The 14,359-nt window shown below is 38.2% G+C and overlaps 1 protein-coding gene across 1 annotated transcript in view; it reads left to right on the forward strand.

Annotated features, from left to right (window-relative positions):
• actn3b (actinin alpha 3b) overlaps positions 1 to 5,038 on the forward strand; it is a 41,033-nt gene extending 35,995 nt beyond the window's left edge. Inside the window, exons 19-21 of the mRNA XM_017719052.2 lie at positions 1,226 to 1,291; positions 1,583 to 1,741; positions 3,241 to 5,038. Of these exons, the coding sequence (XP_017574541.1) occupies positions 1,226 to 1,291; positions 1,583 to 1,741; positions 3,241 to 3,399 (384 nt within the window). The 3' untranslated portion in view covers positions 3,400 to 5,038. The remainder of the gene's footprint in view (positions 1 to 1,225; positions 1,292 to 1,582; positions 1,742 to 3,240) is intronic.
• Positions 5,039 to 14,359: the final 9,321 nt, after the last annotated feature.

Here is a 14,359-nt window from a genome sequence, read left to right on the forward strand (position 1 = left end):
TGATTTTTTAAACATTCAAAACGGAAAAGAAAAGCTTCGGGTTAGAAGATATAATATGTACAATGGGATCCACATTGTCTAAGACAATGAAAACCTGAATATTTAAAAACAAATGAAAGTTAGGAGAAGTAAAACAAAGAAGCAATAAGGTTCTGCACTATTTCTAGCTCACTATTTATATTACATGTCTTTGCTCCCTGCTCAAGTTCAAAGATGCTGAATCGCTGGTCCATGCGTTTATCGCTTCTCCACTTAATTACTGTAATTCTATTTTTACCAGTCTCCCCGCAAATACCTTAAATAGACTGCAAAATACTCAAAACTCAGCTACAAGAGTTCTCACATACATTAAATTTGCAGAACATATCACTCCTGTCTTATACCAGTTACAATGACTAACCATTACTTCACATATTCAGTACACTTTACTTCTAATTACGTATAAGGTGTTTCTTTGTCTGGTACATCCATATTTAGCTCAGCTCCTTCATCTGCACATTCCTCTGCACAAACACAAATTCCTCATGACATACTGGATTGTCTTCTTGGGTGGCAAGTCCTTTAGTGCTTTGGCTCTGGAGCTCCTTGCCTCAACACTAAATTGAAAGCTTATCTTTTCACCCAGTACTACTGTTCTTCCTCAACTTCATAGCTGTGTTGTATGTTGTTCTCACATTTCTGTCCAGTTTGTTTTATTTCCTTTGGTTTTCTCTGTTGTTTTGCCATTTTCGTCATTAATATACATGTCGTTTGTTTTGTGTTTGTTTTCCTTTACATCCTTCTTGTTTTGTTTTCTTTATGACATTCTTATATTTCATAGTTGGCTGCTAGCCTTTTTTTTGATATTGTGTAAAGCAGCCTTGAGCTTTGGAAAGGTGCCATATAATAAAATGTATTATTATTATTATTATTATTGATCTCATTAGAGGCTGTGAAGTCCATAACTATAGCAAAGCAGGGACATGACATAAATGCTAATATATTCTGAAATTAATGTAAATATTTAAAATATTATATAATACTTTATGCAAATTGTTATGCTGATAATTTTTAATGAAGAATTTAAGCAGAAAAGAATGCAAAATTGAAGTTCTTTCATTAGTGGTCTTTAACTTTTGGCCCCTGCTATATACATATGGCTGCTGTCAGAACAAAACCTACAATGTAAATGTATGTATGTTCTAAAGCAATCGAAGTATGAATGCATTACATTTGTTGCCTGCAGAAGAGAAACGGCAGGATGGATCCTGATGACTTCCGTGCCTGCCTTATCTCCATGGGTTATGATCTGGTGAGAGTGGACACAAGTGTATCTGCACACATACAAACAGAAACAGTCTGTTGCTCTGCTAAATAGTGCTATAAAAAACCAATATTCATCACACTCTATCTAGATAAAATGACCCTTATTCAGCGAAGCTGTGTAGAAACACTCAGAATGACACATGACCAGTATACTGCCTCACCCTGCTCTAACTCTGCCCTACTAGTGCTGTGCTAACCCCCCACAGACTTGCTCACACTCATATCTGTGTGCAGACATGCACAATCACTCTTACCTGAGCCTGTTGCTGTGAATCAGGGTGAGGTGGAGTTTGCCCGTATCATGACCCTGGTGGACCCCAACAATACTGGAGTGGTGACCTTCCAGGCCTTCATCGACTTCATGACCCGAGAGACTGCTGAGACAGACACAGCCGAACAAGTGATGGCCTCCTTCAAGATACTGGCCTCAGACAAGGTAAGTACACTCACACGACTGACCCAGCTAATTATACAGTAAAGTTCAGAAGTTCACAATTTACAAACAGTAATTGTCACATTTATTTTATATTTGAAAAATCATAATGCATTCCATCCCTCAATCTGGTAGCAGCAAAGGCTTAGAATTTGAACAACTGCTAATTTGATACTGTAGGTGCATCTATTGCTTGATTAGGCTGAGAAGGAGACATCTAGCCATTAACTCACAACAGCATTAATTAACAGGACAGTTAGGAAAGGTTTGCTCGTTATTTTCATACATATTTGTTTATCCCAGCGCTCCCAGACAAATTATGTTTTGTTGATTTTCAGTGAAAATAAATTAACACAACCACACACACTTCTGCACATTTTAATGTTCAATTAGTGTTTTTATTAATTTAACATATTGGTCATATATCAATTGTAATGAAAACAGGCCACTTAGACACTAAAAAACAATAAATAAAAAAAAACAAAGAGTGAGGCTTTATTGTTAGGGGCTTAGGTGAAGCTCGTAGTTGAAAAATAAGCAATGGTCCAGTCCAGAGAGATCCAAGTACAAAAAAGGAAAAACGCAATAAAACCCAGGCAATCAGATCCAAAGGACAAAGGCAAAAAGACAAAGTCAAAGACTCCAAGACAGGTCTGATATACAGAAGGGCAATCAGAAAAAAATGCTCAGTAGTTCTCACAAGAAGTAGCAATACCTCCCAAGGAGCCTAGGCTTATACTAACACTAACTAGACACATGACCCAAGAAACAGATGAACCAAATTAATATTCAGGTGAAGATGAACAATGATTGGAGTGTGGTGGAGGGTCAGCAGTCATGTGAACTCCCAGAGGATTTTGGGAGATGGAGTCCATGGATGCTTATGAGCTGGAGGGATGCTTGACATCTATATGTATTTATTTATATAGTTTATGCTTTTTTGGTTGAACTCAGCAAATAAATAAAAAGTATGTGCTATATTGTGCAGAAATATGCCATATTTGAGTTTGTTCCCTATAATGTGTTTACTTCTATTAACTTAGAAAATCATCAAAACATGATTTGACCAGGGGTGTCCAAATGTTGCATGAGACTCATTATACGAAAATAATATTTTCATACATACATTTCACATTTTCACATATAGGTAGCTTTATACATTACATCAGAATAAGATTTTTTGGCTATATTGCCCAGTTCTGTTGACATGACAGTGAATTGGTAGCACAGCAGCACTAGAGAAGTAAGTTGTGACAGTGTGAGTGCAGAAAAGTTTTAATAAAATATTAATAGTAATATGACAGTTGAATTTGAGGTATGGTAATAACAGTGTAATAAAATGACAGTTTTCTCACAAGGCATTATGACAATAACAATTATGTTGTAATTCTAATTACTATAACTACATGCTCTGAAGCCCTTTACCCATTTACTTCTCTCTCCCCCTTCCATCCTGTCTTCCTTCCATCCTTTCTTTTGTTCAATACTCCTTTTTCTCTCAGGCTTACATCACAGTGGATGAGTTGCGCAGAGAGCTTCCCCCGGAGCAGGCTGAGTACTGCATCAGCCGCATGACCAAGTACATTGGGCCAGAAGCAATTCCAGGAGCTCTCGACTACATCTCTTTCTCCAGCGCCCTCTACGGAGAGAGCGACTTATAAATGCACACTCTTTCCTTTCTTTCTTTTCCCCTTTCTTTCCTTCTTTCTCTTCCATCCTCTGTCACTGTTCTTCTCTCTTTCCTCAAAGCCATTAAGATAATGATTTCAAATGGTCCCCCCTTCCTTATTTTATTCTTCCTCACATATAATTTTATGTATGCCCTTTTTTCTCCCTTTCAATCTCCCCTCTCTGTTTCTATCTCTTTTAGAAAGAGTGCGCAGCAGAATCTCCAGGTCTAATTTAACACCCACAGTGCTAAAGTAGCCCGCACCGTACACTGCAGGTGTTCATTTAAGCATGAAGATTTTACTGCGTCCCCTTTTTTGTTCTTCTCATCTTACTTCTTCTTTTTCCTTTCCTTCCCTCCCCTTCTTTCTTTCCCTCTCCCTCTCTCTTTCTTCTCTCTTAATTGTAACGTGTGTGAGTTATGAATCTCCAAACTGGAGCCCAGAGCTGAAGGGTGAAGTGGGGAGGGCACTCTGCTTCTGTGACTTTACACTTAATGTCTGATTCAGTTTAATGCTCAATTCAAAGGCATATATCTGAATATACCACCTCAAGTGCAATAACTATCCATACGGCACAATACAGTCATATGACTTGTTTCTAATTTGGTCCTGCCTCTAAAAAAACAAATCTAGAAACTTCCCCACTGTTGCCTTAGTGCCTCACATGGCTGGACACAATGTATCAATCTTCACTCAGGCTTAGCAGATTGCCCCTGTGGTCCCCAAATGTGGCTTAATAAAGCCTTATTTTTGTAAAAGGCAAAAATGGATCAGTATTATTAAAGGTTTCAGCCTGTATGCAAAGGGATAGGCACCACACTGCCATTACCTTCACAACGCCCACCTTCCCCCGCGTTTCTCTGGCATTCTCATACAATACAGTCATGTCTATGAAAATGAATGCTTATATTTGTATTTAGACTCTTAATGTCTTTCTGTTTTTTTGTATGTCTTGAGCTTGAAGGTCACGTGTCATGTTTGTTTATGTGAATATGTCAAAAGGAAGTCAGTTGAAGACGGAAATATAGTGGTCGGATATGTGTCCTTTCAAAGCTTTGCCACTAGTAGGAAAACTGTACATTGGGCCAAGCAAGAGTGCTGAACAAGAGTAAGAGAACATGATTACAGACAGACTGAGAACAGCAGGTAGCAGCTGAACATGGTGAACACTGTTGCAATAGAAACCCATAACTGTGCACCACATAAATGACAGGCTGCCTGCTCTGTCTGCCTCCTGTGTCATGTGACTTTCTTCACTGCCCTTGTCCACTGCTATTACAAGAATGATCCTGGGAAAGATTTTGATTCTCCCACATGCAGAAAGATAGTGATTAGCGTTCAAGGGAGGGAATCTGGAAACAAAGAAAGTGGGGTCTGACCCCATGCAAGTGGAACTGTAGCAGGCCTAGAGATGCTAATAATGATTCAAGAACTGATGAGATGATTGGAAAAGATCTAGTCTAGCCCTGTACAGTCTTACACTGTCCTCTGTCCTCTTAATGTCTTCCTTTTTCTGTCTTCTATGACCTCATCCTCTTACCCACCACCAGTGTTGCTCGCTTCCACGCAGCCACTACTGAAAGAACACAAAAATGCCCCAAATAAAATTAATCAATTCTGACTGACTGAAGTCTGTTGCCAGGTACTGTGTGTGTTTGTGGTGTGACTGAAAGCCCTGTTTGCTGAAACCCTATCCACTTGTGTCCAGCAGAGGGCAGGTTTGGATGCTCTTTCAAATCCTGCTCTGAGTTCAGACTCATTACAGGAATATAGAACCATCACTCAAAACCTTGTTTCTCCAAAGCAGTGCACCATGAAAGCACTAAAGGGGCTCTCTGGATGAAAATACACCCCACCTGGACAAGGGGGGTGGGGGGTGTATGATGTATTTATCTAATGCATGACAATGAAAATACAGACAGGATACAAAAAATGGTGACTTCAGTCAAACTGGTGAGACTGAGGGCTTCAATGCTGCACTACAGAATATTACATAACATGACAGATAACAAAGTAACTAACCTGGCTGGCTTAAAATTTTAAGTTCACTGAACGTCTAATAGTTAAGGCAGCTAGATTAACATACTTTAAGGGTAAAACTAGGAATCATTTTACAGCACCGAACTGTAATTTGTTGGTCCAACTTTCTGATCATTAAGTAAACAATTGCTCTCTCTCTCTCTCTCTCTCTCTCTCTCTCTCTCTCTCTCTCTCTCTCTCTCTCTCTCTCTATCTATCTATGTAAATTTATGTTATAAATGAAGGACTAAATGCCTTATTAGTACACTAATATACTATATTATTATTAATTAGTATACTATATTATATATAATTAGTACACTAATATACTATATATTCCCAAAGTGTTCCCACAAAGTTGGGAGAATGAAATTGTCCAAAATCTCTTGGTCTGCTGAAGTATTAAGACTTCCTTTCACTAGAACTGAGGGGCCGAGCCCAACTCCTGAAAAACAACCCCATACCATAATCCCCTCTCCATCAAACTTTACACTTGGCACAATGCATTCAGACAAGTCCGTTCTCCTGGCAACTGCCAAATCCAGTCATCCATCAGATTGCCAGATGGAGAAGTGTGATTCATCACTCCAGAGAACATGTCTCCACTGCTGTAGAGTCCAGTGGTGGCACTTTACACCACTGCATTTGAAGCTTTGCATTGCGCTTGGTAATGTTAGGCTTTGATGCAGCTGCTCGGCCATGGAAGCCCATTCCATGAAGGTCTCTTTGCACTCTTCTTGAGCTAAGGCCACATGAAGTTTGGAGGTCAGTACTTATTGAGAAAGTTGGCAACCTCTGTGCACTATGTGCCTCAGCATCCGCTGACCTCGCTCTGTCATTTTACGTGGCCTACCATTTCATGGCTGAGTTGCTGTCGTTCCTAATCCCTTCCACTTTGTTATAATACCACTGACAATTGACTGTGGAATATTTAGAAGCAAGGAAATTTCACGACTGGACTTGTTGCACAGGTGGCATCCTATCACGGTACCACGCTGAAATTCACTGAGCTCCTGAGAGCGACTCATTTTTTCACTAATGTTTGTAGAAGCAGTCTGCAGGCCTAGGTGCTTGGTTTTATACAGTTGTGGCCATGAAAGTGATTGGAACACCTGAATTCATTGATTTAGATGGGTGAGTGAATACTTTAGTGTATGTACTAATAAGGCATTTAATCCACCATTTATAACATAAACTTACAAATAGTAAATAATAAATAATAAGTAAAAATACTAAAACACACAGTAACAAGCAAACTGACTGACTGTGCAAAACATGAATAAAGCATTAATGAAGCAAGCACTGATTAAGCCAGGTACTGGATAATAACAAGAAATAATGTTGAGCTTGCCAGGAGGAGCAGTTTTGAAGTGCTTAAGCAAACACATTGCCACTACATAAAATCCACATTAATATCAATGTATATATCGCTGCTGTTGGAAGAAAACCTTGTGTCTCCAAAATTGCAACTTTACAGGAGAAGGAAAAAACATACTTTGCTTTTAATGTAAGTCAATGGAACCAGACTTTTTTTCCCCCAAGTTATTTTGGGTCATTTCTTTTAGCCTGTTCATCATGAAATTTACAGACAATGTAAAGGGCAGCAGACATTTTCAAATTATGTCAAAAAATGAAAAAAAATCAAAAATGGGGATATGAGGTTTTCTTCCAACAACAGCAGTGTACTAATATTAATGTTTCTCCGAGTGCTTATTTCCCAGCTGCTTTTAAATTGTGTTTTAGTACATTCTGTGTAGTAGTGCTTTATATTAGTATTGCATTCTGTTTAGTAGTTTGTACATCTATCTAGTACATTTAGCACAGGACTATGTAGTAGGAAAAGCAATACATAGTTATAGAATCAGCAAAACCTATACAATAGACCAAGAACACCATGGATTTCCAAATGTGCTTGAATGACACTGAATATTTACAGTACCTAGAAAATCTGAAAATGATTTAGAAGACAAGAACCTCGCCACTGGTTAATATAAACTACTATAGATGCAATCTGAGACAGTGCTGTGATTTTTGTTTTTTGTAAAAAAATAGTGCAAATCCAATTCCATCATATAAATGGCCAGTAAGGTTCCATCCGTCTTAATTGCCAGTTCATGATGATGCCACACTCAAACTCAACTCAGAGCCTGCAGCCACCTGTTCCATGGCAGCATAATCACTGAGTATTGATTTAGTGTCTGTGAAATGTATTTGCCTGTTTATTCATATGTATGGAATCAATACTGCAGATAATTATTAACAGAGCGTTATAGCGCTTGCTGACCGCAGTCAATAAAGACAGTCTACTGATGATGCTTCTGGAACTGATCCAGGAGAAACTGTAGATGGTTAAATTGAGACCAAACAGCCTAATCAAACCATCCATAGATGAGACTACCTGGAGATGTTGTGTAATCTCACACCACTGCAGGCCATATTTCTCAGTGAGAACCAGTGCAGCAATAAGGCTTATTTCACAAAATCTATATAAACCTAGACTTTCCAGTGAAACTGTGTTTGATTGGTATTCCGGCTGTGTGTGTGTGTGAGTGTGTGGGGTGGGGGTAGTGAGGTGATGTTTTATAGATAAGCTGATCAGAATGGTAGAGAATGGCAGCAGAAGGCATGCTCCACTAGACTGGGACTCATTATGAAAATTGTGTATTGTTGTTAATGTGGATTGCCTTGCTGGGCTATTTTATCCCATTTTGGAATGACATGGATGTTTCATTCATTCAAACAATTTGTAATGCTAAGCTGCTCATAAATGGAGCTGAAAGCAGGATACAGAGAGGGGCGAGTGGTGCAGGAGCGAATATGTGAGTGTGTTTGTTTGTTTGCTTGTTTGTTTGATGTGTACATTTTTTGTTAGGAACACTAGAGAGAAACAAGTTAACCCTACTGGACCAACAAAATAGTTCTGACCTTGTAAAGTGTCTCTTAGTGGAAAGATTTCTTTTTGGTTATTGAGGTTAAGGCAGGGTTTAGGGTTTTAGGTTTAGCGTGAGGCTTAGAAAATTCTTAATACATTTAGATATTTGTTGCTATCAAAACATAATCTTGTATCTCTATTTTTTATTTTTGAAATTTTATGATAAATGGAAGCCGACTGGTTGAGAAGCATTGTAACTGTGCTATTATTTCTCCTTAACATCCTTAACATTTATGTGTGTGTGTGTGTTTGTGTGTGTGTGTGTGTGTGTGTGTGTGTGTGTGTGTGTGTGTGTGCGTGTGTGTATACAGGTCTGGACTGCTGGCAGGCCAGTCTAGCACTCAGATTATTTTAATACAGAATGTGGTTTGACATTGTCTTGCTGAAATAAGCAAGGCCTTCCATGAAAAAGACATCATCTGGATGGCAGCATATGTTACCAAAACATGTATATATCATTCAGCATTAATGGTGCCCTCACAGATGTGGCAGTCACCCATGCTATGTGCACTTATGTACCCCATACTGACATGAATATTGGCTTTTGAACTATTTTAAATGAACTTAGGCCCAGAGAGGGTGGCAGCATTTCTGGATCATGTTTATATATGCTTTCTTCTTTGCATTTAAGAGTTTTAAGTTTAGCGTTATTAAGTATTTCTGAGGCCATGCAATGATTTCCACTACAGAATCATGTCCATTTTTAATGCAGTGCTGTCTGTGGGCCCAAAGATTATGGCCAGCAAATACTGGGTTTTGGCCTTGTCCCTTGAATACAGAGATTTCTCCAGATTCTCTGAATCTTTAAATCATATTATGTACTGTAGATGACAAAAGTTCTTTGCTATTTTATGTTGTGAAACATTATTCTTAATTAAATAGGTGCACTATATGCTCATGCATTACTTCTGAAAGACCCTCTCTGGGATGTTTTTTTTATACCCAATCATGTTATTGACCTGTTGCTAATTGACCAGCAGGTTTTTTTTAAGCTTTATACAAGTTTACCAGCCTTCTATTGCCCCCTTCCCAACGTTTTTGGAACGAGCTGCTGGTATCAAATTCAAAATGGGCAAATGTTATTGTTTTTTTTCTAATTCTCAGTTTCAACATTTGATATGTTTTCTTTGCAGCCTTTTCAATGAAATATACGGTTTAAATGATTTGCACATCATTGCATTTTGTTTTTCTCCTGCTATGTTGACATTTTGGAGACAGCAGCAATATCTACATAGTCTACATTTACAGACTGTAGTCCATCTGTTTCTCTGCATACTTTGTTAACCCCCACAGGACCACCATGGAGCAGGTATTTTTGGGTGGTGGATCATTCTCAGCATTACAGTGAAACTGATGTGGTGGTGGTGTTTTAGTGTGTGTTGTGCTGGTATGAGTGGATCAGACACTACAGTGCTACTAGAGTTCTTAAATACCTCAGTGTCACTGCTGGACTGAGAACAGTTAGCATCCTGCATCCTGTGACCACTGATGAAGGACGAGAGGATGACCAAATAACAAATTGTGCAGCAACAACTGAGGTATTGCACAATGAATGCAGATATACAAGGAGGTGTACTTAATGACAAACAAACCTGTGGGTGTGTGTGCGTTAGATACACACCAAAACGCACTGAAAACAGAGCGGTCACCATGACAAAGAGTAGAGGCCAGCATGTGCTGCACTAACATCCCCTTCAGGCTTAACTTCTTATCCCCACACACATAACACCCCTTCACCACACACACAAACACAGTGCATTCAAGTTTAATATTTATACGCAAACTCAAACTACTGATTACCACTAGATCAGAGAATGGTCTTCATCACAGCAGTACAGACAGAAGCAATGATGGGTCAATGTTGACCTTACATAACTGACCTTCTGTTTTTTTAGACTTCACTTTGGATTTTATGTCCTTGCCTCCTTGAGTTATAGTCTATTAACTATGAACTATTATGACTGAACATTTTATACTAATCGTCTTGATGGAGCTAATAAATTTCATGATGTCAATATTTACTATTATAATAAAAACTATCAAATCAAATTTCAAATCAAATTTATTTATATAGCGCTTTTTACAACTGATGTTGTCACAAAGCAGCTTTACAAAAATGGGAATCACAGCACAGAGAATCAGACAAAACACTGAACATAATATACAGAATATACAGAACCCCCGTGAGCGCTGAGGCAAGGAAAAACTCCCTCAGAGCTGGAGGAGGAAGAAACCTCGGGAGGACCAAGACTCACATCTAAAGGGGGGACCATCCTACCACTGGTCAGACAACTTATAAGTTAAACATTGAAAAGTCAATTTTACATCCACGCAGTTCTAATATATTCAGGTGTGTATAATCAACAGTGGAAACAATTAGAGTTCATATAGATTTGGATGTGATCTGTAGTGGAGAAGCTGCGTTCCAGAAACTTCCATCAGTCTGGTCAATCAGGGGGACAGGGGGACTTGAGGGTGGGACATCCATCAGTATTGGGCCGGACCGGTGGACAGTCAGTAACTCGGAGGAAGGAAAGATTTAGGAATTAGTTTAGACTGGATTTATGAAGAACAGAAAATGTAAAAAATTATCAGAGTGTGACTAATGACTCCGGCAGGTCTGAATATGACAGCCTAACTAAAGGGAGAGAGCCAGAAGGTAACATAGACACGGAGGCTCCCTGAGACACTGGCATTCACCCACTCCACCGTCCACAAACCTGAGTGACTGCATGTAGTGAGTGACAGCAGCACCAGCATCTCAGTTTACCCACAATTCACTATGTCCATGAACCCCTGGATCTGCAGCCTTATCTAAAGGGAATTAACATTAACTACCAAAAGCTAAACTAAACAAGTAAGTTTTTAGTCTAGACTTAAACTACATAGTGATCACAAATTTTGTAAATATATATTAATCATTAACTAAAAGGCAGATTTTATTAGATAAAGAAGGTGACTCCTCACCCAACAGCATATCACATGTTCTAGTTTACCTTGCAATAAGGTTCCATTGTCCAGTTTAACAGTAGATGTGTATCAAAGGATTAACATGGGGTGACGTACATACTTTAAAATTGGTTTAATCTGCATCATTTTTTTTCATCAAATTTGAAATTGGCAGCTATACATTACACTGTACAAATATTTAATGATGAAAGGATCAAAAGAAAATCACAGAGAATTACATCTTGTTACATTAATGTACATTAAATTGAAGGATTTTTTTGCTTTGGAGATTTTTATGACTTATTAACACTTTTAAACTACAGAGAGGCAAGTATGCAGTTGTTTTGTGTACACTGCTTGTGTGTGCAGACATTGGGTTTTGGAGATTTGTTTTGTACACAATTAAAAAATAAAGGTTCCTAAATGTTTTTGGGCTGTATGGATAGTTGTAGCTCATACTACCTTAACATTATGTGCATGTTTCCACAGGGCCGTAGAGTATGGCAGGGTACAGTTATGAATCTAAACGTAGAACTTTATGCATTCTAGTGGTTCACCTGAGCTCTTATTACAGTGCACAGCAGAATTCTGCGAGTAGGCAGTGTTCTCTGGAAGTTGTTTAGTAGTCTCCTGATTTCTCATGAAAAACACGTAAACAGTCTAAACATGAATGACAGTGAAGGATGTTCAAGTTCCGATTTAGCTTTAACTTGGTATGTTTTGCTGTGAAGTCTCACAGACTGATTCTGGTAAAACAACGATTATCTGACTTCAAGTGATGATGTGATGATATTGTGTCGATTATGTACCACCAATTAAGGGTCTGCACTAGCCAGTTTGTAGCTCCACTCAAGCATTCTGGCTCTGTTAACATGGCACATCTAAAAGAAGGGTAACCAAATTCAAAATGGGTACTTAGGTACACTTTGGACAAGGCCATAGAAGAATCACTCTTCCCTGAGGAATCATGTTTGGAAATATGATCTGCAAAACTAAAGTTCTACGCTAATTTAAGGGTTCTTCCTTAACTTTTACATTATATGGAGGTTCATTAAACCATAAAAAACTTCTTCACAAACACATCTCATTTATTAAAACAAAGGCCTCTAAAGAACCATCCATTGAAATGTTTTTAGGGAACCAAAAAGCATTCTTTGAATGATCCTGAAGATGATAGTAGAACCATGCTTGGTTTATTGATTTAACCATTTATTTAAAGGTTCTTTAGGGACTTCTGTTGGTAAATGAGATCTGCAAAGCTAAACCTTCCCATAATGCAAAGGATCGCTTCCAATTTAAAGGTTCTTCCAAGAACATTTACATTATATGGAGGTTCACTAAACCTTGTAAAGCTTTCTCACACGTCTCTTTTATAAAAAAGGCTGAAGAACTTTCCCATAATGTGATTCTGTATCAATTTAAGGGTTCTTCCTAGAATGTTTATATCATGAGGCGATTCACTAAACCTTAAGAAACCTTTTTACATTTACACATCTCATTAACAAAAATTCATAGAAATGTTCTTTAGGGAACCAAAAAGGGTTCTTTGTATGATCCTAAAAAGAACCACTTTTGGTTCCCAAAAGAACCTGTAAATGAATAGTTCTTTAGAAACATTTTGTAAAGGTTATCTGCAAGGCTAAAGAACCTTCTCATAATGTAAAAGTTCTTCCTAGCAATTTAAGGGTTCTTCTTTATACACTTTATATCATGTGGAAGTTCACTTAACCTTAAAAAGCCTCTTCACACTCACACATCTCATTTACAAAAGAAAAGGTCTTTACAGAATCATTAACTGAGAGGTTAATTGAGTCCAGCAGTGACACTGAGTTGTCTAAAAACTCCAGCAGCACTGCTGTGTCTGATCCATTTGTATCAGTGCATTCAAATCCCTTTGAAATGTTTTTCAGGGAACCAAAAGCAGTTCTTCTATGGCATCACTCCAAATAACCTTTTATGTCATGTTTATTTTTAAGAGTGTGCTCTACACTGTAACTTACCTAAATTAAAATTTCTTATATAAAACATTTCTCATCTGAACAGTGCATTTGCAGTCCTTTGTCCACAATGGTGATGGTAATCCCCCTGGCAGAGCCCTTGTTTATCTTATACTGCGCTAAACTCAGACCTTGCATCCAGAGAGCAGATGTCACAGTCAGGGTCACAGGGCCTGTGCTGTTGCCACAGTGACCTTCTCATCATCCAAACTGTAAAAGAGATCCCATGTGGACTCAGCATCCACGTTTCATATTCATATGGTTGTCTATATTAATGAAAGGCACTTCCATTTTACAGCATTCTGAGTTTGGATCATTTATCATAATAATCCTTTTATAGTACATACAATAATAATGTATATACTACAGAGATTAATTAATGAATGTGATGTTAATAATGTTTCTAATTAATAATGTTAATTAATAATATATGGCGTTATTAACTAGAAACTAAAAGGCATTTCAAAACATGTAATTTAATATTACAGGTATTTCAGAACAACATAACACAATAGGTCATGGTGAAAACATGTTTTCAGATTTATCACCTTTTTTGTCATCATCAACAAAATGATCCAAAAGAAGGTAGAATTTATGCAACTATGCAAAAACAATGCAACTATGCAAAAATTAGTCAAACTCTTTAAATTATGTAACATGACTACAATAATTCTATATGCACAGGATATACACATTTGGCTGATGCTCTTATCCAGAGCGACTTACAATTTGATTGTTTTACACAAGTAGGCGAAGGAGGTGTTAGGAGTCTTGCCCAAGGACCCTTATTGGTATAGTGTAGGGTGTTCACTCAGGCGGGGGATTGAACCCCAGTCTACAGCGTAGAAGGCAGAGGTTTTATCCACTACACTACACCGATCAGGGATAACCTCCTTGACCACAGCACTACTGTGTTTGATCCACTCAGACCAGCACAACACACACTAACACACCACCACCACGTCAGTATTACTGCAGTGCTGAGAATCATCCACCGCACAAATAATACCTGCTCTGTGAGGGTCCATGAGGGTCCTGACCACTGAAGAACAGG

The sequence above is a fragment of the Pygocentrus nattereri genome, chromosome 2 (assembly GCF_015220715.1).
Source record: "Pygocentrus nattereri isolate fPygNat1 chromosome 2, fPygNat1.pri, whole genome shotgun sequence".
Lineage (NCBI taxonomy): Eukaryota > Metazoa > Chordata > Actinopteri > Characiformes > Serrasalmidae > Pygocentrus > Pygocentrus nattereri.